Here is a 26,508-nt window from a genome sequence, read left to right as displayed (position 1 = left end):
TGGATGGAAGCTGAGGGATGAGGCAGAGAGGTGGCATGAAGCCAGCATAGAGGACAGAAGCAAAAGTTGTTGGATAGCCTGAGGGGGCGAATATAGGAGGAGGAGTCATCTCCTCTGCGGGGGAGTGCGAGAGGGGGGCTCCAGCGGCAGCGTTACCTTCGTCCGGCTGCCTCTCCTCTCTAATTGTATCTGTAAGCCGGCTGCTCCTGCAATGTGGCAGTCGCTGCAGCGAGAGTGCAGGCAGGCGGATTCTCCTTGAATGAACTCTGACTGTGCAGTGCAGTGAGAAGTGGCCGCTGATCCACTGTGCCACGAGGGGGGCTTCAGGAAAGAATACGCTGGCTGACACTCAAGCAGGTAACGATAACTTACAAGCAGTTTTCTCGCATGTACGGACATCAATAACGCAACTTTTTCATCATTTTGTGTCTTCTTTCTAACCTTCAACAGCTTATCGATTTAACGCAAGAAACTAATTATTGGCTGCACAGGGATTAAGGATATCATTTTAACAGTCAACCCAAGTCAGACCTGGATCTTGTCATTGTTTGGCAGCAGATATTCCATGGCTACGGAGGTCCATTGGATCGGGGTCCATGCCCTGAAGATGGGCCTTCCACAGACAGCCGTCAACTTGATCGTCACCATCTTACTTGGTAATGACTCTTTTTTTATTTATTTATGTTTTTTGTTTTATGTTGCAATCATGTTATTTGTATCTTTGCAAAATCAGGATGACGCAGTGACTTTTCTAAACCAACATCCAATTGTTTTACCTTTGCACTTTTTACTTATGAACAGTGTTTGTTTTTTTTTTTTTACCAGAAAATTGACTTTTACAGTAAAACAAAGTTTAGGCACAGCCTCTTACAAGATTATGCATGTTATGCTCTTGTTTCTTTTAAGTGGGTTACTTCTGGGTACACTTCTTAATGACATTATTAAACACAGATTGAGTGTGCATATGAAATTAGGGTTTAAACTTTACCGGCCTGATTTGATTGTGCTTGTAAAAGCCCAGCAGTATGGGCAGAGGAGGGATGCCAGTCCCTTGCCTCTCTCACTGTTACTATTTTTGCAAACTCACCATGCACCATGCTAGAGCAGAGCGTGCGATAGCCAGAGTGCGATGTGAATGAATCAATAACAGTCTCACATGTGACCTCCGTCACTGCGTCCCGCAGTGGTCTCTAAGCTAACCTTCGCGTCACTCTCCCTATTTTGCAGCAGTGATGCTTAGGCTGCATGTTGAGCTTCACCTTATTAGAAAAACTGCAAAACACTTGCAAACTGTGACAGGGTGGGGAAGATGAGCATAAACAGCGGTGCAAAAGAACACGAAGAATAGTTTAGTGTTTTAGCATGTGTTATGAAGCCATATTCTGCCTGCGTCATCTGCACCTGGTAGTTCTGCACAAAGCTTCGTCAGCAGTTTACACAATAAACATCACATGAAAGTATTAAACACAAGAGAAGGCAAATAGACACCTGCATACCCAGAACAAACACAAAGGTGCACTTTTATACGTGTTATGTAATACCTGGCAATGTTAACACATAATTTGTCAATTGGTAATGTGGATGTTAATCATGAGCACGCTTAGTAGATGTTAATAACGGTGACCAACAGCGGCGTAACGCGCTGCAACGTCCAAACACATCAGAAGTATGATGAAACTGGAAGTTAGAAAGCCAAATGGGACAAATTAAATATGTAAAAGCATTTTAAATAACAACTCAAATGTGTCATTCATCAATACTAATTTCATTTAAACACATACATGTGTTATTAAATGTGGCTAGAATTTAATTTAATAAATTATTGATATAATCATATCATCATAGAAATAATTAAATGTTAATAAAAAGTATTCATTTTATAATTTAATCAATTAAAGACACACTTAAGTCATTATTCAGTGGCCCAGTGGTTAGAGTGTCCGCCCTGAGATTGGTAGGTTGTGAGTTCGAACCCCGGCCGAGTCATACCAAAGACAAAAAAAAAAAGGCACCCGTTGCCTCCCTGCTTGGCACTCAGCATCAAGGGTTGGAATTGGGGGTTAAATCACCATAAATGATTCCCGGGCGCGGCACCGCTGCTGCCTACTGCTCCCCTCACCTCCCAGGGGGTGATCAAGGTTGATGGGTCAAATGCAGAGAATAATTTAGCCACACCTAGTGTGTGTGTGACAATCATTGGTACTTTAACTTTAACTTATTTGTATATGTATTGATTCATTTAATGGTGTCCTATTTGGCTCCCCATAGTTAGCCTGCTACGAGGAAGTAAGCGCCACCAGTGGCGCCAGGTCTGAGAGAGGTATACATCCATCCATTTTCTACCGCTTATTCCCTTTCGGGGTTGCGGGGGGCGCTGGCGCCTATCTCAGCTACAATCGGGCAGAAGGAAGGGTACACCCTGGACAAGTCGCCACCTCATCGCAGGGCCAACACAGATAGACAGACAACATTCACATTCACACACTAGGGCCAATTTTTAGTGTTGCCAATCAACCTATCCCCAGGTGCATGTCTTTGGAAGTGGGAGGAAGCCGGAGTACCCGGAGGGAACCCACGCATTCACGGGGAGAACATGCAAACTCCACACAGAAAGATCCCGAGCCTGTTCCCAAGCCAGCCGGGAGACATAGTCTTCACAACGTGTCCTGGGTCTTCCCCGTGGCCTCCTACCGGTTGGCCGGCCCTAAACACCTCCCTAGGGAGGCATTCGGGTGGCATCCTGACCAGATGCCCGGACCACCTCATCTGGCTCCTCTCGATGTAGAGGAGCAGCGGCTTTACTTTGAGCTCCTCCCGGATGACAGAGCTTCTCACCCTATCTCTAAGGGAGAGCCCCGCCACCCGGCGGAGAAAACTTATTTCGGCCGCTTGTACCCGTGATCTTGTCCTTTCGGTCACGACCCAAAGCTCATGACCATAGGTGAGGATGGGAACGTAGATCGACCGGTAAATTGAGAGGTTTGCCTTCCGGCTCAGCTCCTTCTTCACCACAACGGATCGATACAACGTCCGCATTACTGAAGACGCCGCACCAATCCGCTTGTCGATCTCACGATCCACTCTTCCCTCACTCGTGAACAAGACTCCTAGGTATTTGAACTCCTCCACTTGGGACAGGGTCTCCACCCTTTTCCGGGCGAGAACCATGGACTCGAAGTTGGAGGTGCTGATTCTCATTCCAGTCGCTTCACACTCGGCTGCGAACCGATCCAGTGAGAGCTGAAGATCCCGGCCAGATGAAGCCATCAGGACCACATCATCTGTAAAAAGCAGGGTAACCACATAATACTCCATGTCAGTAGGTGGTAGCTGGTAGTTAATTGCTTTGCAAAAGTCGGAATGTGTCGGGTGAGACAAGGATGGTTTGTTGTGATCCCAAGATGCAGACCACTGCGAGAGGCAGTGTGCAGGCAAAAGTTATGTAATACTTAAACCAAAAATTAGCGAAAGGGAAAGGAAAAGGCAATGGCTATGCAAAACGAAAGTAAAACTGAACTGGCTACAAAGTAAACATAAACAGAATACTGGACGACAGCAAAAACTTACAGCCTCCACAAAGTACATCCGTACATGACATGACAATCAACAATGTCCACACAAAGATGGATAGCAAAAACATGGCTTTCCTTGCTTGGTTATACAAAGCAGGTAGAAGAATAGCGCTCAAAGGAGGACATGAAACTGCTATAGGAAAACATCAACAAAACAGTAAGGGGCATCAAAATAACAGCGCAAGACAAGAACTAAAGCATTACACACAGGAAACCACCAACAAACTCAAAATAAGGCACGACGACCTGGTGGAGTTAAATGTTTTAACGTTTTCTGCTGGTGGTGTGCCTCCGGATTTTTTAATGAAAAAAATGTGCCTTGCCTCGGTTGAAAAACTCTGACTTAGATAATGGGTTTCACTACGTAAAAGCGCTTTGAGTCACTAGAGAAAAGGCGCTTTAAAAATATAATTCACTCCACTATTCTTACACACAATATGAAACTGTTTGTTAAAAAAAATACAAAGCCATTTATCAATCAAAAAAATCTGAAGTGAAGCATGACTTAATGACTATATGACTTCACATATATTCAGCACTAACTCAAATTTAACTATGACGTTTCATAGATTTAATTACACATACTCGTTAAAATGCTTCAGTATACACAATAATCACAAATATAAAATGTAACACTCATGTCGAAAATAAAATGTACTTATCTTTCTTTTCAAAGGGTTAGAAACGAGAGGATGGCTTGGATGAAGAAATAGCAACGTTGCTTAACTAGTTCTTGTTTACACGTAATAATGTATAAACTTTCAAACATGTCACTTCCTGTTGCTACTTATTGGCTAAAGACTTACATGTGGAAACTATGACCCCTAGTGGCCAGAAAATGACATCAAGTCCAAATCTACTTGCTCTGCTAAACATATCTGGCCAGAGGTAAATTTGTTTTCTGCTAAAATAAATTGTTGACACTTTTTTGGCACACTTACACATCTTCTAATTCAAGTTATTCTGATATTAGAAATTACACTTGCGTGTGCTACGTGCATTAACTTTGTGTCTTGTTAGCTAATGATAGTGACTCAGCTAGCCAACGTTAGCTATCATTTTGTTTTTGATATATTTATTAGTTGTGGAAAAAGTAGACATAAAAAAAAAAAATATATATATATATATTTGTTATGTTAAAGCACTAAACATAAGCTAACCGGTGGTGTTCTTGGTATATTTTCTTCTTTTTCATTACTTTCCATACAAGGCAACTCTAGATATGACACCACCAAGACTTATTATATAAAAAAATATATTTTCAAAGACAAAATAAAGGCAACATTTTTTAAATCATGCTTTCAATATTAGATAAATATTTAATTTATTATGAATAATACTGATACATATAACAAATTAATTGATAATAAATTATTAACAAATTAGTTATTAATTGTCACCCATACAATGATTGCCACGGCTGCGCTATGGTCTAGTATAGTCACCATGGGCGCCACAGTTAAGAGGTCGAGGTTCCAAATCTTTAAGCATCTTGGAGTGGGCTTTCTCCAGGTACTCTGGCTTCCTCCTAAGTTTTCAAAACAGGTTAATTGGAGACTCTAGATTCAGTCACTGGCTGGATTTTACGATGTCGCCATCGCACCAATTCATGCTAATTCAACCAATCCTGGTGAATTATGCGTGGCCTCGCAGCTTTGCTTATTTCCTGCAACTTTCCCGCACATTTAGGCTAGTCATTGCCCTTATGGCTAATGGAATTTCTCTCTGAGCGGCGCTCAAATGCCCATATCAACTGTCAAGGAACAGCAATGTGTAAAAATATATCGGCGGTCCTTCCCACCTTAAGCCTTTTGGGTAATGTAGTATATAAATAATTAGCAACTCAACACCATCCTCACTTATGAAATCATGTATTTATATGTTTATTTAACCTTTATTTATCCAGGGTGAGGACATTTAGAACAGCTTTTCATTTCAAATGTTGACCTAGAAAAGAGGTAGATGTGGAAGTCTGATGATAATCTCTCGCCGGCTCTCATTTGCCCCCAAAAAATTGTTTTTACACACTAACAAAATGTGTAAAAAGTGAGGTGCTGTGATCACTTTCTATATGCACTGTTACGATTTTCAGGGGAAAGAGACGACACCATGAGGAAGGTTTAACAGGTTTACTCCAACCTTTGATGAGTGAGTGGAAGGTGTATGCTACTTTAAGTGTATGGTGCCAGACGATGTGTAGAATAAATAATGTAAATGTTATAAATGGGTTGTACTTGTATAGCGCTTTTCTACCTTCAAGGTACTCAAAGCGCTTTGACACCACTTCCACATTTACCCATTCACACAGCCATGCAAGGCGCCAACCAGCACCCATCAGGAGCAAGGGTGAAGTGTCTTGCTCAGGACACAACGGACGTGACAAGGTTGGTTCCAGGTGGGATTTGAACCAGTGACCCTCGGGTTGCGCACGGCCACTTTCCCACTGCGCCACGCCACGCCAACCCTTATCTGGGTTGTTGTGAGTGCTTGTTGGGTGACTCCTTCATCAGTCCAGAGGAGAGAGGCAAAGAGGAAGTCCATGGGCAGGCAGGTGGTCTGGGGCAGGAGAGAAGCGACAAGGTCCGTGTCCAAGCAGAGGTCGAGGATGAAAGGAGGCTGTCCAGAATCCAGAGGGAAGTCGAGGCACACAACTCGAACACGGTAAAACAGGAAGGACGCTGTGGAGAACACAAAGGACATCAGACACAGGAACGAGGAAGACAAGGAGAGAGCAAGTACGCGGGAGGGAAGCCAGAGACGGGATGCTTACTGCAAAGAGAAACTACGTTCTGGTGTCAGCTCCATGGGTCCACTGGTCTTTATGCTGCCTGTCTTGATTTGGGCCAGGTGCGCTAATTGATGATTGTCTGCAGCTTTGCTGCTGTGTGGGCATGAGGCACCCAGCGCGATCAGAGGCGTGTCCTGGCATGCTGCCAGCAGAGGTGCTGGTAGAACAAGCAGCCGATTAAAGGCGGCTTTGAGCCCGTGCCGTGACATGCACTGTAAATAAATGTTTAAGATCAACAAACATTTGCAACTGTAAAACATACACAAATTATGTCTGCAACTATGGACGACAAAGCAAACAGCGAACAATAAGGAAGCCTTTTTTGGTGTTTCTTTCGGTACTTATACAGTAATTATCACTATTATCAATAATTATTCAAACAGCACAGCACATTGATTTGACAATGAGCTCTGAATATGTGCTTTTACTGCCATCCAGTGTCTACTTTTAAGTGTGTGCGGTAAATCATGTGCTTTTTGAGGTTCAGGTTACAAGGAACACTTAAAATATTGATAAAAACTTCATAATATTACAAGATGACAAAATTTTATTGAAAAAAAATAAGCCTCAAATCATTGCAATTTGTACCGCAACTTTATGAAAACGCTGCTGTGACTTTGGGCATTTTAGGCCCCAACAATCACAAAAATAGGCATGCAAAATCCCAGAAGGGAAATTGTTCAATCGCCTCCTAATAGGCTCACCTGTGACCCTTTATAAATATTTTTTCTTGCCAATTTGCCAGTTTGATGATTATGCTAAAGATGAATACAGTAACAATCTTGTTTTTACTTTTTATGTGTCTAAACTTATATATTCCAAAACCGAATACCATCTGCTTTGTTATTTTTATTTTCTGCAATTTTGACCAGTTCTGATTTCAGGAAAAGCTTTGAAAAGACACTTTTAAAGGCCATTGCACATCAGGCAGTATGCTTTAATATCCCAAGTGTACATAATGAAGCATCCAGGGTATGTACTTGTAAATGTCACAAGTGTGCTAACATTTTAAAGAAAGAACAGTGTTGCCTCAGTTTGTTAGTAGTCTGTTCCAAAAGACCGAATCGCACTAAAACCGAAGCATATTTTCCCCAATAAAGATAATGTAAATCCAATTAATGCCAAAATACCAAAAATAATGTAGCAACCAACTGTAGGTACTGACAATGATTTTATGAAGTGTTCCTGAGCCCATGTGGTGATGTCCTTTACATACTGATGTCGGTTTTTGATGCAGTACCGCCTGAGGGATCAAAGGTCCATAATATCATCGCTTACGTGCAGTGATTTCTCCAGATTCTCTGAACCTTTTGATGATTTTACAGACCGTGGATGGTAAAATCTCTAAATTCCTCGCAATAGCTCGTTGAGAAATGTTGTTCAAAAACTGTTCGACAATTTGCTTACAAAGTGGTGACCCACTCCCCATCCTTGTTTGTAAATTACTTAGCATTTCATGGAAGCTGTTTTTATACCCAATCATGGCACCCAACTGTTCCTAATTAGCCTGCACACCTGAGGGATGTTTCAAATAAGTGTTTGATAAGCATTTCTCAACTTTATCAGTATTTATTGCCACCTTTCCAAACTTCTTTGTCACATTTTGCTGGCATCAAATTCTAAAGTTAATGATTATTTGCAAAAAAAAAAAAAGTTTATCAGTTTGAACTTTGTCTTTGTAGCATATTCAACTGAATATGGGTTGAAAATTATTTGCAAACCATTGTATTTCGTTTATATTTACATCTAACACAATTTCCTAACTCAGATGGAAACGGGGTTTGTACTTCATCTGAGTTCTTGGTGTGCGTATCCTCTATTAAAAACTGGTTGTCCTCAGGTTTCCTCCAGATAAATTAAAACAAAACGGAAACTCTGATAATTACTCCTGATAAAAAAATCCTCCTGAACTAGAACTCCCTTGGTGCTCTGGGTACATCTGTTAAAAGCAGCCTCAGAAACCTTGGGGTTGTGTTCGATTAGTCAATATCTTTGGAGGGTCACTGTCGTCAACTGACCAAAAACTGTTTTTATCATCTCAGAAATATTTTTAAAGTGAGAAATTTGTTTTCAAAATTGGATCTCGAAATGATCATTCACGAGTTAATTTCGTCTCGCATTGGCTATTGCAATTCTCTTTTCACTCTCTTCAACAATTCAACGCTACAGAAACTTGAGACTGTACAAAATGCGGCTGTCAGATTTTTGACCGGTGCACCCAGAACAGCCCATATCACTCCCTGTTTTGTCCGGTCTTCCTTGGCTACTAGTTAAATTCCGCATTGAGTTTAAGATTTTAGTCCTGACATTCCGTGCGTTGCATGGTGGGGCCCCTCAGTACATCATTGATTTGCTACAGCTTTGAAGAGTAGGGGTTTTCAGGTCTTCAGGCCAGGGTCTTCTAAAGATCCCAAAAACTTGTTTTAAAATGTGTGGAGACTTGGCATTCCAGGCTATAGCCCCCAGACTCTGGAACAATTTACACCAGTCCCTCCGTGATCTTGACTGTGTTGAAACTTTTAAGAAACATTTGAAAACTTCTCTTTTTAGTAAAGTTTCTAGTTAATGCACCTTTAAACAATCATTTTTAATTCTCTTTGTATCCTTTTTATGATGTTGCCCCTGTTGTTTTAAATTGAATTTCTGTTTTACAGCGCTTTGTGATTTTATCTGTGAAAAGCGCTTTGTAAATAAAATGTACTTACTTACTTACAGAGTGATGATGTCAAAGAGGGGCGACGTAGTACCACTACATCAAGTCCCATGGTTTAGATTGCTGAATATGTGACTCAATTAGTCTAATCCTTCCATTTTTTTTCCAACTAAGGTGTGAGGGCCGCTCAGGCCCTGGAGATGTCCGTCGGGAAGATTCCCTCCCTGCAGGCTGTGAATGGCAGCACAGTCCTGTTGCCCTGCACCTATGCCAGCTGCATCGGCATTGAGCACCTTTATTTCAACTGGCAGTTCGATCACAACGGTGTCATGAAAAAGGTAATACTTTCATCCTGCTAGCTAGACAGATTGACAACACCCCATCTTGGCGGCTTATGTCTTTGTTTCCAGGTGTGCGAGGCCGTGATACAGTCAGAAGGGGTGGTGCCGAAGGTGAAGATGTACGAAGAGCGTTTTGAATTTGTGGGGAAAAACGAGAAAAACAACATTTCCATCTTGTTGTGGAACATCACCTTCGAGGATGCAGGCCAGTACACATGTTTTGGACGCAACCGCAAAGAAAAGGAAAAGAACCACAGCGCCGTCTTCAGTCTCATTGTGGTGGAGGAGTGTGAGTATGAATGAAATCCACATAGTTCACACACTAGTACAGTATCTATCCTATAGTGTAGTCATTTTACTCAACCTTCTGTTATTTTTACTGGGGAAAGTTGACGGCACAGACACAGGTGGGCTGTATTTTAGCCAAGGGAATGGAGTGTGACAAATCCTCACAAATGCTCACATTTCATGGAAGCTGCTTTTTATACCTAATCATGGCACCCACCTGTACCCAATTATCCTGTTCACCTGTGGGATGTTCCAAATAAGGGTTTGGTGAGCATTCCTCAAATTTCTCAGTCTTTTTTTCCACTTGTGCCTGCTTATTTGAAACATGATGCAGGCATCAAATTCCAAATAAGCTAATAATTGCAAAAAAATAACAAAGTTTACCAGTTCGAACGTTAAGTATCTTGTCTTTGCAGTCTATTCAATTGAATATTTTTTTCAGTTCAGTTCAGTTTCAGTTTATTTCGAACATGCATACAATACAATGTAATGCATCACACAATTCCAGTTGTTTCATTACAGCACGTACAAAAAGGAGTAGGAAGAATCTTATTTAATCCTACCCCTTTTCATACCATAGCAATTTTATCCAATGTCCTTGTTCTCTGTAATTTTACAGTGAACAAATAAATAATAAACAAATAATTTACCATAATAAGAAAACAAATATTAAATACATAAATAATCTTCATCTCAATAACAAAAAAACAAAAAAAAGGGATTAAGATGTTCATCATAATTATTGTTCTGTGTACTTTGTGAACACTTGTAGTTTTAACAGTCTCTTAAACTGAATCATATTGGTGCTTTAGTTGATTTCTTTGATTAATTCACTCCATAATTTATTCCACATACTAATACACTGAATGTTTTAAGTGTTGTACGAACATACAAATGTTTTAAATTCGATTTTCCTCTGAGGTTATATTTCTCCTCTTTTGTTGGGAGTAATTGTTGTATATTTTTGGGTAGCAGGTAATAGTTTGCTTTATACATTTTAGCTGTTTGCAAATGCACCATGAGACTAACGTTGAAGGTGGAGGGAATGTAATGGATGTTAGTAAAGATAAGGAGGAAGAGTGGGTATGTTTGGGGGGAAAAGAAAACAAGTAAGGCAAAGAAGGAAGATAGTGGTGGTAGCAGTTTCAATTATACAACTGATAGTGAGGATTATGAAGAGAAGTTAATGGTAATTGTTCGTTTTCAGGGAGAATTAGGGGTGAACAAGGTAGCTCCTCTGAGACTGACTAGGATTATAAAGGATTAAATTGGGGAGGTTAAATTTGTGAAAGTTCTAACTGATGGAAATTTGCTTATTGGTTTTCATGTTTTGCAGCAGGTGGAAAAGGCTAAAGTGTTGACAAATGTGGAAAAAGTTAAGGTGGACAAAGCGGTGAAAATTGGTGAGAAAAGGCAAAATGTTAACAGAGGCATTGTAACTGGGATCCCTGTAAAGGTCAAAATGGAGGAACTTGTGGAACAGATTGGAAGGAGAAATACAACAGTTAAAACTGCTTGTAGAATGATGAGAGGAGCTGAGAAATTCGAAACAGAAACAGGGTTGAGTTCGATGCAAAGGAAATTCCCCGAAAGGTGTTTTTTTGTGTTGTGAAGTATGATGTGAGAGAGTTTATTCCTAAACCGATGCCAGGAGTTTGGGCACATTGCAAAGTTTTGTAAAGGTCAGGTAAGATGTGCGCGCTGTAGTGGGCAGCATATGTATGGCAAGTGTGGCGAGGGAATCAAACCAAAGTGTTGTAATTGTGGAAGGGACCACAGTGGCGCCTATTGGAAATGTGAAGCAATGAAAATAGAATTGGAGGTGCAGGAAATAAAATTGAAGACTAAAGTGTCATATGCAGAGGCAGTTAAAACAATGGAAAGGCAGAAAATTGATTACCCTGTTAAGGTGGAAAAAGAAAGTTTGTTGAGAAGTCCAAAAGTGAAAGAATCCAGGTTGGGGTAAGGGCTGCAGAGCACCACTTGGATATGATAGGCTTAAGATGGTAGGAGATCAATGATGTGTTGCAAGCTACTACATAATAATAGTACTCATGCTCATTCTTCGTGGAGCTGTATTATGGTGTGGGGACTTCAATAGTCATAGTGGGGTATGGGGGAGTGATCGAATAGATACCAATGAAATTACGATTGAGGAGTTGATGAATGAAAAGTGTCATGTTTGTTTAAATGATGGTAGTCCTTCAAGGATTAATGTAATTCCGGTAAAGAGTCATTGTTTGATCTTACTTTGTTGTCAAGTAGTATTGCAGCAAACTGTGATAAAAGAGAGGACCGTTGGAAGTGGCCATTATCCAGTTTGGTGTAAGTTACATATCATTGTGCCTAAAATTGGGGAAAATGGAAGAGGAAGATGAGTATTTGGAAAAGCAAACTAAAGAATGTTTGCAGAAGTTAGGGAAAGTAATTTGAAGAAATTTATGTTGACAATGAATTCACAATAGTAGATCTTGATTGTAAAATGAAGCAGGGTATTACGCTAGCTACTGTAGAAGCTATCCCAAAGGGTAAGGGAAGTAAAAGTGGAATGAGGCCTGCAAGGTACCTATTAAAGTAGGACCAAGGCATTTAAATAGTTTATAAGGACACGTCATTTTCATTATCTGATTCAGTATAAGCAAGCTCAGGCTGTGGTCCGAAAAAAGATAAGACTCGCTAAAAGGTAATATTGGAAGGGATATTGTGATTCTATTGGGAGCAACATTAATATAACACAAGTATGGGTTGTGGTTAAAAAGACGGGTGGGGATAGGAGAAATCGGGCCCTTCCTGTTCTCAGTGATGGAAGAGTGACTGCAGTGAATGATAAAGAGAAGGCTGAACTATTGGCAGAGACTTTTGCTAAGGTTCACAGTTCTAAGATTTTGAATGAGCAAAAAAAAAACAATGTCGACAGAAAATTGAATTGGAAAATAACAAAGCACTATGCATAAAATCTGATTTTGAAGGACCCGAGAATGCTCCTTTTACGCTAGAAGAATTTAAATATTCACTGAACAAAACAAAACAAACCGCCTCTGGAATTGATGAAGTAAAGTACAGCATGATGAAACATCTGAGCAATGGGTGCCTCAAATAGCTTTTGTATCTAATTAATAAGGTATGGGATATACGATATTTGCCCAGGAGCTGGAAAGAAGCACTCATAGTTCATATATATAAACCAGGAAAAGATGCCAGGAAGTTATAGACTGATAGGCCTGACGTCAAACATTTGTAAAATTATGGACCGTTTGGTCAATGAGAGATTTCTGTACAAATTAGAAAGTAGGGATATGTTTGCACCATATCAAAGCAGATTTTGAAAAGGCAGACAAACTATGGATCCAATTGTGTGTCTAAAAGATGATGTTAGAAGAGCTCAGGTAAATAAAGAATCAGTATGTGCAGTATTCTTTGATGTAAAGTAAGCATATGGTATGCTTTGGAGAGACGGTCTGATGATTAAGTTAGATGCTATGGGTATTTCGGGGAACATTTTTAATTGGGCCAAAGATTTTTGAAGGATCGATCCATTCAAGTTTTGGTTGGAGGTCAACTTAGAGCTCAGGTGTCTACAAGTCATGCTGTGGGAAATGGAAACCCTCGAGGAAATGTTGTTCTCTATTATGGTCAATGATATATTTGTGAATATTCCACCTGGAGTGGGGAAATCATTGTTTGCAGATGATGGAGCCTTATGGAAAAGCGGACGTAATGTTGACTATGTGACCCAAAAAATGCAAGGAGTTTGCCTTGTTGAAGAGTGGGGAAGGCAATGGGGTTTTAGGTTTTCTATTGAAAAGTCTAAAGTTAGGAATTTTACTCAAAGGAAAATTAGGGATTTGGATCTAAAGCTATATACCACTAGTCCTGAAACTGTGGAAACATTTCGTTTTTTAAGGGTGTATTTTGACCAAAGATGTATAGTCTACAGATCTGATGCTAAATCTAGCCTCTCAAAACTTGATGTGATTCAATCTCAGGCTATAAGAATGTGTTTGGGAACAGTGAGAACATCACTGCTTTACAAGTAGAAGCAGGAGAAATGCCTTTACAAGTGAGAAGACACCAACTTTTAGCTCATTATTGGTTGAGAGGACATGGAGAGTCTCACCCAGGAAAAGTTGTGACCCAGACATGTTGGGAAAGGAAAATTGTTGAAATAAACTTTTTTGGATGAAAGGAAATCACATAGCTCATAGTATGGGTGTGATGGCAAAAGAATTTGAGGAGACTGTCGTGTGGCCAACTCATCCTTCATGGCTATTGGGAAAGCAAATAGTGGACCTTATATTATTGTCAGTTAAACAAAGAAAGAGAAAAGCATATATGGTTGGTGAATTTTATAACCTGGTTGAGACCAAATATAATCACTGGACTCAGATTTTTACAGAAAAATACCACGTCAGCAATGTTGGTAACGGATCTCCAATTTGAGTGTTGCAAGAAAACATCAGATTATTTTTGGGTGTATGAAGCTAAAATGTATTTTTGATAGTAATGACACTAAAATGGGCTGAAGAAAGTAGATACAAGAAGATTATATGTAGTGATTCTGTTTCAGTTCTTATGAATACAGTCACACCTATGGATCATGTTTTGTTTTGTCATGTTATGTTTTGATTTTGGACATTCAGTCACGTTTTGCACTTCCTGGTTTTGTTTGTTTCCATGCCAACTCATTAGTTTTCACCTGTCACGTCCCTGTTCTCAGCCTCACACCTATTTTCACTAATGATCATAGCTATTTAAGTCACTCTTTTTCTTGTCTTCGTCCTGGGATCTTCACTCTTGCACGCACCCTACCCATGCTGTTCCAACCTTCACGCCCTCGTCCACAGTTCCATGCCGTGTAAGTTTGTGTATTTATGCCACAGTGCTAGTTTTGTTTTGTTTGTATATAGTCATGCCATTGTGCTGTTTTGTTTTAAGTTTAGTATAGATTATTATCCGCCACAGAGCGCGTCCTTGGTTTGCCTTTTTGTAGTTTGTTTGTTTATTTAATAAATATCATGTACCTGAATTCACGCCTGGCTCGTCCTGTAATCCCTCTGCGTCGAAGGAGCACACACAATCCATGTCCAAGCCTGACCAATACTGAGTCAGGAAGTGTTAATTGTCATCAGAGATTATTGTAGAGAATTATGTTTATTTACTCCAGAATGATAAGAAAAGGAAAAAAAAAAAGTAGTATTTGTATGGGTACCGCCTCATGTGGGAATATTGGGAAATGAAAGAGCAGATAGGCCCGCAAAAAAAGCAACCAGGAAAGATGAGGTTGATGTAAAAATTAAGTTATCTAAGAGGGAAGGTAAAAGTAATTGGACAAAGGGCTAGTCAGTAGTGGCTAATCATTTGAGAAAATGATGGAAAGAAAGGCAGCTATTTTCTGTTCAGAACCAGGTCTGGGTTCCAAGATGGAGAATGGGTTGTACGGAAATACCAAGTAATACTGAGCAGAATTGTTCACCCTATAGCAGGGGTCGGGAACCTTTCTGGCTGAGATTGCCATACAGGCCAAATAATTTAAGAAGTATTTCCGTGAGAGCCATATAATATTTTTTTTAAGACTGAATGCAACAGGGTGTACCCCGCCTTCCGCCCGATTGTAGCTGAAATAGGCGCCAGCGCCCCCCGCGACCCCAAAAGGGAATAAGTGGTAGAAAATGGATGGATGGATGAATACAACCAAATGCGTGCATTTTTAAGTAATACCAACATTTTTAGAGTATAATAAGTCTCTTATTCTTTTTAATAACATTGTTTTTCTGAAGCTAACCAACAATAAATAAAATACTTCTTACCACTAATGCGACTTCTTGAACAGGTGCGGTAGAAACTGGATGGATGGATTAAAATGCATGAGAGTGTTTTATATTTTGAACGTTATTTTTGACACTGTGATTACCAGCAGAATTATTCATTACTTATCGTGTTAAGCAATGTCAGCTAGGATTTATCTGAGAGCCAGGTGCAGTCATCAAAAGAGCCACATCTGGCTCTAGAGCCATAGGTTCCCTACCGCTGCCCTATAGGAATGTGTGAACAATGTAGAAACATTAGAAACATTACAACATGTTTTTTTATGGACTGTATTAAGTATAATATAGAAACACTGACTATGTCGGCAAAACTGAGGGTACTGGGATCTGTGGATGGGACGTTGAAGAGACTGATGAATCTTACGGACACTGAAAATGGAAGGAAAATAATATGGGAGATTTTGAAAAATACTGGACTTAAGGACATACTCAAATGTACTTATAAAATGAAACTGAAGATAGCAGTAATTCAACACATATGGATGCCAGCTGCCATAAAACTATAAAGAAGAAGAAGAAGAACTGCTGGCTGATATCACTCTGCCGGTGCTGCAGTCTGACGCCGGTAGATGTAACAACGTGGTTGTTGTGTACAGGAGGAGGAGACGGCACGGACAACAGGGGCGTAGTATTGGCGGTAGGTTTTATCGATACAATATACAATATATAAATAACAAATGAGGTGTAAAACTAATCCAAAATGTGCGTGTGTCTATGTGTAGGAATTAACAAGACTGTGTTACCTGGAGTGTTGAGCGAGAGGCGCATGTCCTGTAGGGGGAAAGGCAGGCTCGAATGGCCGTGAGACTGCCAGCTGGTCGGGGTTATAGCAAGGCGTCAAAAGGTCCGTGTCCAGTCATGAGGTCGAGATCCAAAAGGCAGTCAGGGAAGCCGAGGGAAAGCAGGAGAGACGAGACGCACCGCTCGTAACGCGGGAACAGAGGGAGGCAGCTGGGTCGACAAGAAGACACGAGACAAATCAACACGGAGTGGTAGAAACACAGAGAGAGAGTATGCATAGAGCTTGACAGGTTTGGCTTACTGTACAGGACAGGTAGCTATGTTCTGGCCCGGGATAGCATGTTGTGCAGGCTTATGAAGGCGCTCCTCTGATCAGCACCTGGTGCGCTGATTGCCGGTGATGGATGGTGCGCTGATTGCTGGTGATCGCGCTCTTAAAAGTGCACTCATCAAAGCGCAAAGATGAGTCCGCATTGGTAAATGCCCGGGCCGTGACAGTGGCGCTCCAAAGTCAATGCATTGGAAGAACGTTTACTAAAAGTTGGTGGAAAGAGGTATTGATGTTTCAGCGGAGGATGCCTAAACATTAAGAGGTCAGTAAGTTATGTTGGATTTTTGTTTTTCAGCATTTATTTTAACATAGCTAACTTAAGCAACTATCTGAAGAGCTATTGTTCAGGATGCTAGCTTTTAGCTAACTCACACAGACACAACCTAGCAGTAGTAACTGTGTCTCGGAACTACTAATACCTAAATATATTTATCATATTTGTAAGCTAAAACTTTGTCACTGTAAATTTTGTGTTAGCAAGGAGTTTTGGGTCCCATCCATTCATCCTTTTTGTACCACTTTTCTCTTTCGGGGTCTGGCTCAAATGAAATATAAGAGATGAACTAACTAGCATATGAGTTTGTTGTTAATGGGAGTTAATGTCTGCCCTTCACTCCTAGAAACAGCTACTAGCGTTAGGTCGAACACAGACTGGTGTTTTAGCATTCATGTACTGGACTGAAATACTGTACTGGAGTTTCATGAGGCATTGCAGTGGAGGCTTAAGCATAGTTCTTCATAATTAGCAGCATTGTTTTGAAGTTAAAATGCTTCATTTTATTTAGTGCAAAAAGACAAACAATTATTTTCAGTCTCGGTATTATACTTTGTATGTCCAGAGTTTCTGTACTTATATCTCTAAATTAATATTTTCATTTAAATTACATATCAGTCGAAAGCAGCTGGGATAAGCTCCAACACCCAGCAACCCAGAGAGGGACAACTGGTATAAAATGGATGGAATAGTGAGTGGATGTTTCTCACAGAACTGCAATTTATTCTTGGCATTAAGATCACATCTGTCTAATTTACATCAATGGCAATGCCATATGTATAATATAAGGCTAAAACATTAGTATACATATTTAAAAGACAAGTCTTTGTGCTAAGTATTTGTACCAATATTGAATATTTTTCTTGTTTTCTTTCAGCTCTATTTTGCCATTTGTATGGTTTATTTGGAACACTGTAGGTTTCCTTTTCAGACAATGATGTGGATGTAGACAGAGACTGCGGACCCACAGAGAGCATGATCCCATATCTCCATGACAAATTTTTCCAAAAAGAGAAATTCACCAACCATTACAATGAACCCTTTATTTCACAAACAGTTAACCCGAAACAAAATACATTTGATAGCAGAGGTATTACTGGTATGAAAATGGCACATTTGACAATGTTCTCCTGTTGTATAGTTCAGAACCTACTTGCCAAAGACTGCCTGCAGTCATTTCCGTTCCCACAAGATGTCCATAGCCGCTTAGATGTCAAAGAACTAGGCCACCAGGAGCAAAAGTACCGCAAAACAATAATTGGGACTCTTTATAAAATGCTGTCACAGTACACAATGTAAGGTTTTCATTCTAAATATTACACAATAAGGACTTGTCCAGAGTGTACACTACCTTCCGTCCGAGTGCAGCTGGGTTAGGCTCTCCTGGCCATTTACTTGATTAGTCCGTTAATTTTGTTTTATAAAATCCAAAGATGACATCCTCGGAAACCAGGAAATATGTGCAATTTAAAAGTCTAAGAGTTTTTTTCTTTTTTTCTTTAAAACAATACTGAAACTGTTTGATTATCAAAATAGTTGGTAATTAATTTGATAAGAAACTATTCAGCTAATCGTTGCAGCACTAGAGGTGACTATAATTTCAGTTGCAGGCATTAACAAATTAAAGCATTTAAAATGTATCCCAAGTCTCTATATTAACTTGGTTTTAATTATTTACATAAAATGACTTAATTTTGCCGTATTTTGCATTTTATCATTTTAGTTGTGCAACAAGGTTGATGCTTTGTACCCTCTGAAGTCAACACCTGCCTCCGCTTTAGTGAGAACGTCACATGTGTTGTTCCAAACTTTCTTAAACTTGTCAACGATGTGCCCCTATAAAGAGTACATGGAGGCAAGGGAGTTGGCACTGGCTAAGGACATTACAGGTGCTGATTTAATCAAATGGAAACAGTTTCCAAAGTAATTTTTCAACTCTAATGCAGTAGCCTGTCTGCATGGCATTAATACTAATAAAAACTTGATAAAGTGCATTTACACTGACAGTTGTATTGTCCTATAGGAATTAATTCCTCATCTTGCAATCATTATTTAAGGAGAACATTGTAGATTTAATCTGGGAGAGTGGCCGTGTGCAACCCGAGGGTCCCTGGTTCAATCCCCACCTAGTACCAACCTCGTCACATCTGTTGTGTCCTGAGCAAGACACTTCACCGTTGCTCCGGATGGGTGCTGGTTAGCGCCTTGTATGGCAGCTCCCTCCATCAGTGTGTGAATGTGTGTGTGAATGGGTAAATGTGGAAGTAGTGTAAAAGCGCCTTGAGTACCGTGAAGGTAGAAAAGCACTATACAAGTACAACCCATTTTTTTTTTTTTTTATTTATCTTTCCTGGAGAGGTAAATATACCTGCTGCTCTGCATAGGTTCTGACAATAACTAATGCTGTTTTGGATCATGTCTTTTCATATCAATTCCATACACTAACATTTTCCCTTCTTCTGTAGGATATTAATGGAACTTTATACCCGACCATTCAATTGAAAGACCAGGATAGGAAACTGACCTCTTCATATAGTGTTGCAGTATTGACAAAGTCAAAGGAATTGGGTTTTTTTCCTGCAGTTCATTTGATGAAGCTTACATGGGAGCCTTCTGCACATATTTTGTCTTCAACATGGCGTTTCTTTCAAAAGGACACTGATGTTTCTCCAGCATCATATCAAAAACATCACTGAGCAGGTAGACAAACCCCTGCGGGCAAATGTCACTCACAGTACTTAACCACCTTTACTCAACATACATGAACTGCATAAATGTTCAAAAATGACTATTAAAATTAAGAAACTGATTCAGCATGTTGGACCTGTATGCCCATGAACCTTATTTTCATGTTTACCAAGTGACTGTTGTTAACATTGGCTGGATTCTGCTGTATCCTTGAACGGTGCTGAACTATCTAGCTCTAGATCCATATTTAAGAGAATGATGACTGTTTCATTGAGGTATTTTTTGTAAATAAGTTGATGTGATTGTTTAGGACTTCAACATGTTTTAACTTTATGTGACATGTATGTAGCTATACTGTAGATATCCACAATGAATTATGTTATTTAATTAAAATAATTCTCTTTATAGTCCAGAATACGTTGTTGCTGTGGGGTACCATATTGTACCCTTTTTAATGAGAACATTCCTGTTCTTTAGTGTAACGGTACATTTTTGTCCGATAGGGTACATGATTGTACTTTAACTGGTACAAACTGTTAGGGCAAACAAATGGACTAGAACTGAAGGGTACAAAAATGTTTTTCAAAAGAGTACACCTCTCAATAGCTCTGTTTATTGTTGATGTTCTGAGTGTTGCTGGGTGGGGTTTGGTTCTGGAAACAAATAGCATTGTTATGGTATTGCCGTGTATTGTTTTGTTGGATTGAATAAAAAAAAAAGTACACCTCCAGCAACAAGTATTTGTACCTTTTTAAGTACATACTGGTACCTCCCATTTTTGAGAGTGCTAGCAATTTACCATTTCCTTCCTGTTTTTGAACGCAGTGTCTGGTCTTCTTTCTCCAGAAGTTCGGACTCTGTCTTTCTCCCTTCGAGTGTGCTCATGGTTTTCGGGATTGCGTTTGACTGAATTAAGCCTTTAATTGCTGTCCATCCAAGCTCTAACCAACACCCATTTCTTCAAAGTTAAAATCATAAAAATTATTGTTTCAAATTACACTCCTTTCGTTTGGTCCGTCCTGTTGTGTGCAATCAATTTGTCTGAGAGGTCGATACTTTTCTCGTATTCCAATCATTTGGAAATGTATGCAGGCTGACCCCTTCTTTAATGGTATTGCGACAACCTGCAACAATGCATGTGGCAGACATATTTATCATTCTTTCAAATTCTGCGTGAAAATAACGTGATGCAGAATGTCGATTCTCCCAAAGCACATTATGCAATATGAAATTACTGCATATCCATTGTTTTGTAGGTGACATTAGTGGGTTGATGCAGGCCCGCCCACAATATGTAGCTAAAAATGGGCACTCCACAATGTGGTGAAAATCGTTAGAAAATCTATTTTGCTGGAAATATTTTTTGGTCAATAACTATGAAATAAGTGTCAATGTTGTCAGCCTAGGGAAGCCCTTTTGCCCTTTTTTTAAATACAGTATGTTTCGGGGCTTCACAGTGGAAGAGGGGTTAGTGCGTTTGCCTCACAATACGAAGGTCCTGCAGTCCTGGGTTCAATCCCAGGCTCGGGATCTTTCTGTGTGGAGTTTGCATGTTCTCCCCGTGAATGCGTGGGTTCCCTCCGGGTACTGCGGCTTCCTCCCACTTCCAAAGACATGCACCTGGGGATATGTTGAGTGGCAACACTAAATGGTCCCTAGTGTGTGAATGTGAGTGTGAATGTTGTCTGTCTATCTGTGTTGGCCCTGCGATGAGGTGGCGACTTATCCAGGGTGTACCCCGCCTTCCGCCCGATTGTAGCTGGGATAGGTGCCAGCGCCCCCCGCGACCCTAAAAAGGGAATAAGCAGTAGAAAATCAACCTATCCCCAGGTGCATGTCTTTGGAAGTGGGAGGAAGCCAGAGTACCCGGAGGGAACCCACGCATTCACGGGGAGAACATGCAAACTCCACACAGAAAGATCCCGAGCCTGGATTTGAACCCAGGACTGCAGGAACTTCGTATTGTGAGGCAGACGCACTAACCCCTCTTCCACCGTGAAGCCTATGAAATCAATTATGAAAAATCCCTTGAATACGACAAAACACCTAATTGCGGAAATTAACTTGCTTGTGGAGAACTTGCAATGTAAACAAAAAATCTACCCGCAAAGGATAACTCACCTGAGAAGGAAGGAGAAATACAAACAAACTCAGACAAGTCCAATGTAGAACCATATGCAAATGAGACAACTGAAATGAAAATTTATGGAGAAAATACAGTGTACAATGATACAGAAATCAATGACCCTGACCTAGGCCAGAATGTCAGACAAGTCCAGTGAGCGATAAGCCCCCAAGCAGTTAACCTACCCTCAATTAGGTGACCCTATCGTTAGCATAGTTCTGTCCCTGTTTCAAAGCTTAAATGAAGCTGTTACAAGAGCTATTGAAGTGCATGAGACAGAAGTGGTGTAAACTATAGCTATGCAAAGGGACTACCATAAATTTAAGCAACGAGAGAGTAACCCTGGTTAGGCTTAGAAAACAATATTATTTTATATACACTCACCTTTCAATATTTGAGTAGCCTTTGTTCTGCCATTTGTGTACTGGTGAGCAATCTCTTCATCCAGGAACAAATCCTTCACAGATTTGTTGAAAACATCAGTTAATTAGAACGGAATGTTGCTTGTAGCTAACAGCATAGCCAGCTTTGTATTGGCATAATTAACATCGTCGGGTCTCTATTTTGAAAGGTGACCCAAAATACTGGGCCTTGACTGGTGTTGAGTTTTTGCAGCCTCTTGCTTCTCTAACCGTTGATGCGTTTATATCCGGATCTGAAAAACTTGCAGGCAGCATACCCCTTCCCCTTCGAGCTGTCCTCAATGAACTGAAATTATTTTTCCCAATCATTTTGGAACTTGTATGCTTATTTTCTTTTCTTACTTATCATGTCTGGGACATCCTTCTGTTTTGATTGCCGTGCTTGTAACCGTTAAATTGTCCGGCCGGAAACACTGCTCAGTGAAGGATAGCGAAGCATTATTGTTGTCGGGTGGAAATCTGGAATCATTTTAGAGAATGTTGGCCCCGGGAGATTTTGGGGAGGGGCACCTAAATTGGTGACTCTCCGGGGAAAAATCAAAAGTGTTGGAATGTATAGTATGTGTGGCATTAGGTTTGCATCTCTTATCCTGGAACCATTCAGCTTCTTGCATCCATCCATCATCTTCCGCTTATCCGAGGTCGGGTCGCGGGGGCAGCAGCCTAAGCAGGGAAGCCCAGACTTCCCTCTCCCCAGCCACTTGGTCTAGCTCTTCCCGGGGGATCCCGAGGCGTTCCCAGGCCAGCCGGGAGACATAGTCTTCCCAACGTGTCCTGGGTCTTCCCCGTGGCCTCCTACCGGTTGGACGTGCCCTAAACACCTCCCTAGGGAGGCGTTCGGGTGGCATCCTGACCAGATGCCCGAACCACCTCATCTGGCTCCTCTCCATGTGGAGGAGCAGCGGCTTTACGTTGAGTTCCTCCCGGATGGCAGAGCTTCTCACCCTATCTCTAAGGGAGAGACCCGCCACCCGGCGGAGGAAACTCATTTCGGCCGCTTGTACCCGTGATCTTATCCTTTCGGTCATGACCCAAAGCTCATGACCATAGGTGAGGATGGGAACGTAGATCGACCGGTAAATTGAGAGCTTTGCCTTCCGGCTCAGCTCCTTCTTCACCACAACGGATCGATACAACGTCCGCATTACTGAAGACGCCGCACCGATCCGCCTGTCGATCTCACGATCCACTCTTCCCCCACTCGTGAACAAGACTCCTAGGTACTTGAACTCCTCCACTTGGGGCAGGGTCTCCTCCCCAACCCGGAGATGGCACTCCACCCTTCAGCTTCTTGCAATAGATGCAAAATATGTAAGGTCTGTCCTTCTTATGCACCAAAACAACAGGGGCTGCAACTTTCCCCAATGATGTCTTGCTTCTGAAGCTGCTGGACTTGCTTCTGATCCCTGCTCTGATGTGGGCAACGTCTTGTAGGCTCTCTGCTTGATTGGATGGGTGTCGCCAATCCTGATGCTGTGCAAATAACTAAGTCAGTACATCCATACTCCTGATCATAGGCACTAAAGACTTCAGAGTGTGATTATACTAAAATCTGAAGCTTTTGTCGCTGATCTGTGGTATATGATCTGTTGTATATTTATTCACGTCTTGGGGACCTGGTGGTGACTCTGCCATTTAGTACATGCAAGTCAGAATTGGTAGGGTTCAGAACTCTAACGTAAATCATCCTCGCCTGGACTACAGCTACAGTACGTCCAGCCAATAGATACTGGCAATTAGGTGGGCCTGGCTTCATAACTCCAGTTTCGTAAGCTTCAAAGTCAGGTACACCAATTGTGGGTCGTACCATAGCCAGAATATTAATCTGCGACACAGCTGGCACAATGAGTGTCCTAAGAGTAACGGCATTGCAACATAAAGGGGTAGTCTCAGCAGCACTGAGAAGTGGCACACTAGTTTGGTTACCTATTCTAAAGAAACATTATTTCAAATCCAGCAGAGGAAACTTTGCCAGTAGAAAATTCCAGCCAAGTGTTACTGACTGTGTGACATTTCTGACTACTTGGACAGTGTATGTAAACATCTCACTGTCAAGTATGATATTCATAGCGAGAGTACCTAAATTGTCTGGGTAGTCACCAGTGACATCTCTAGGAACAACTTGGGGTTGTTGTTAATTTTTGATCCTCAAAGAGTGGCAACATTTTCAATAATGGCAAGTACCTTACATGTGAATTGTACTGGTTTGGGGTAGGCCTCATGAACAGAAGCAGGCACTTTGCCCTCAGTGCTTGCAAAACATTTGTTTCCCTGTTGGTTATGGTCGTCATTAAATGTCACATGCTGTCCTCTGTCATACTGTTTATGTCTATCTGAGGGTGAAGTGCTTGACCTGTTTCTACCTGAGTTGTAGGGAGAGTCATGTTCATAGTCATGGTAGATCGGACACCATGGCAATGAGATGACTGACATCTGCCTGGGCTGTATGGTCTGGAACGTCTTTAGTAGCTGAAGGTATTGTCATGGCAGCGAGATGGAGATGATCGGAGCGTTGGTGAGCTTTGATTGGAGATATTCTAAACTTGTCCCACCCATCGACAAGACAAAATTAAATATGATTGGTTTTCGTTTCTTTCAATATGTTCGTCCCTTTTTTACCCTTAACTAAAATGTCAGTTAATTGTTTTAGTGTCTTAGTCAACATGCCTTTGTTTTGATTAAATATCGTATTATTTTTACCTGCTCAGATCTAAAAATAAATAAATTAGATTAAACCGCTTCCAGTCCAGGGCGGGCACGGCTGACTCTGTGGGCGGGGATGACAACAACAAAAAACAACAGACTTACATCAGCAAGTATGAAAAATACAAATAGGACAACAAAACGTTTGAAGAAGAACCAGTTACTAAAGTAGATAACACCAAAATGACAATTAACATCAGTGCACTACAAATGGAACTGGGGTTGGGGGAGGACACGTTAATATATGTTTGATGAAGCGTAATTGCATGCATGAGTGTGTGTATGTATGTATAGTATATATGTATGTATGTTTACAGTGAATCATGCAAGACATATATAAGTGTCAATGTTGTCAGCCTTAGAGGGGCCCTTTTTAAGGGGGAGCGCTGCAGTTTGTGAAAATAAAGAAAACACAACAGATTTTCCGTTTTTACGTTGTGAGTAAAACTACGCTAAAAATACTGAATGCTAAAAATACTTATTTTAGTGAGTAGGGAAGCCCCCAGCTTTATCATGTGTAAGGGGCTACTCACTATGCCACAAAAAGAGATATCAACATAATTTTCCACAAAATGTGAACTATTTTTGTACATAAGGTGTGATCCAACCCTTAAAAACCCTTATTTTCATAATACATATATCGTGGTAAATAACTGTTGGCCAGTTGATGCTTAAAAAGTTTTCCAATAGTACAATCAGTACAATTATTCGAATTCTAAATATTAACTTTTTTTTACATGGCCACTTGTTGCCAGTAAAAATTTGTAGGGCTCAACAAAATTACCCCATAGATCAATGACAAGTTTACCAACTATTAGGGACAGAGACAGGAAGTCAAAAAACCACTAGAAAATTAGTAAGAATTATCACTATAAAGATAATGAGACACATTTTACACATTGTAATAAATAGAAAGTAGCAGGCCCCACGAAGGCTTCTTGTGACACAATCATGTCATTAATGTTGTTAAGGATGTTGTCTGTGCAGTGACTCCTGTGTTGTTTACAGTGAGGGAGGTGGACAACACGCTGACCATCATCATTGCCTCAGCAGTGGGCGGAGCCATCGCACTGCTCATGGGCTTCATGCTGCTGAAGAACTTCACTCTCTTTGTTCTTTCCAAGCTTGAGGAGAAAAAGTGAGTGGTCGCCAAACCTTTTACATCATTTTCTGACAAGGTATGAAGTAAGCGAAGTTCCTGAAGTTAGAGATACTGTTAATGGTTTTTTTTTCTGCATCCTTTTACCTCTTTATCCTCCTCCTCAAACGCGCAAGAAGTAAGGAGTGCCTTGTAACTTCATCAGGGATCGACAACACAGACAACGGCCTCTCAGGATCCAAAGTGGATTCGAAACCCAAAACACCAAAACAACCAAACACCAAGAAATGAGGATGCGCACATATTCTAAACCATAGGAGTGCTTTTATTTATGCGCCTTCATCAATAGAATTCTACTGTACAAGCCCACCAGGTATGCACAGGAATAATGTCATAATGTTTGAGAAACATGCTTTTGTCTTATGCGCACTAAAAAAAACAACCAAAGACACTTATCTCACTATTTTTCACCTTTAATATTTCATTCTATTAGCAACTATTCTACTTCCATTATACAAAAATGTATTCCATTTTTACACATTTAATACCATTAATGATGATACCATGAGCACCAAAGTGCATCTTTGATTTGTGCCTTTTCTGTGTGCGGCACAAATCAAATGAAATCATTTTGGTTCCATTTTGCTGCCCAAAAATT

At 40.7% G+C, this 26,508-nt stretch overlaps 1 protein-coding gene across 2 annotated transcripts in view; it reads left to right on the top strand.

Moving 5' to 3' along the window:
- The first annotated feature begins 60 nt into the window (after window positions 1-60).
- scn4bb (sodium channel, voltage-gated, type IV, beta b) overlaps window positions 61-26,508 on the top strand; it is a 29,337-nt gene continuing 2,889 nt past the window's right edge. The window contains exons 1-6 of one of the 2 annotated variants that reach the window (XM_061897738.1): window positions 61-357; window positions 451-656; window positions 9,188-9,351; window positions 9,424-9,643; window positions 25,760-25,889; window positions 26,030-26,508. The exon at window positions 26,030-26,508 is cut by the window's right edge and continues 2,889 nt beyond it. In XM_061897738.1, the coding sequence (XP_061753722.1) occupies window positions 566-656; window positions 9,188-9,351; window positions 9,424-9,643; window positions 25,760-25,889; window positions 26,030-26,141 (717 nt within the window). In that variant the 5' untranslated portion in view covers window positions 61-357; window positions 451-565 and the 3' untranslated portion in view covers window positions 26,142-26,508. Of the gene's footprint in view, window positions 358-450; window positions 657-4,404; window positions 4,461-9,187; window positions 9,352-9,423; window positions 9,644-25,759; window positions 25,890-26,029 lie in introns of those variants that run through there. The other variant, XM_061897739.1, reaches the window with a different exon arrangement.

The sequence above is a fragment of the Nerophis ophidion genome, linkage group LG04 (genome assembly GCF_033978795.1).
Source record: "Nerophis ophidion isolate RoL-2023_Sa linkage group LG04, RoL_Noph_v1.0, whole genome shotgun sequence".
NCBI lineage: Eukaryota > Metazoa > Chordata > Actinopteri > Syngnathiformes > Syngnathidae > Nerophis > Nerophis ophidion.
This window is presented reverse-complemented; position numbering and strand designations above follow the sequence as displayed.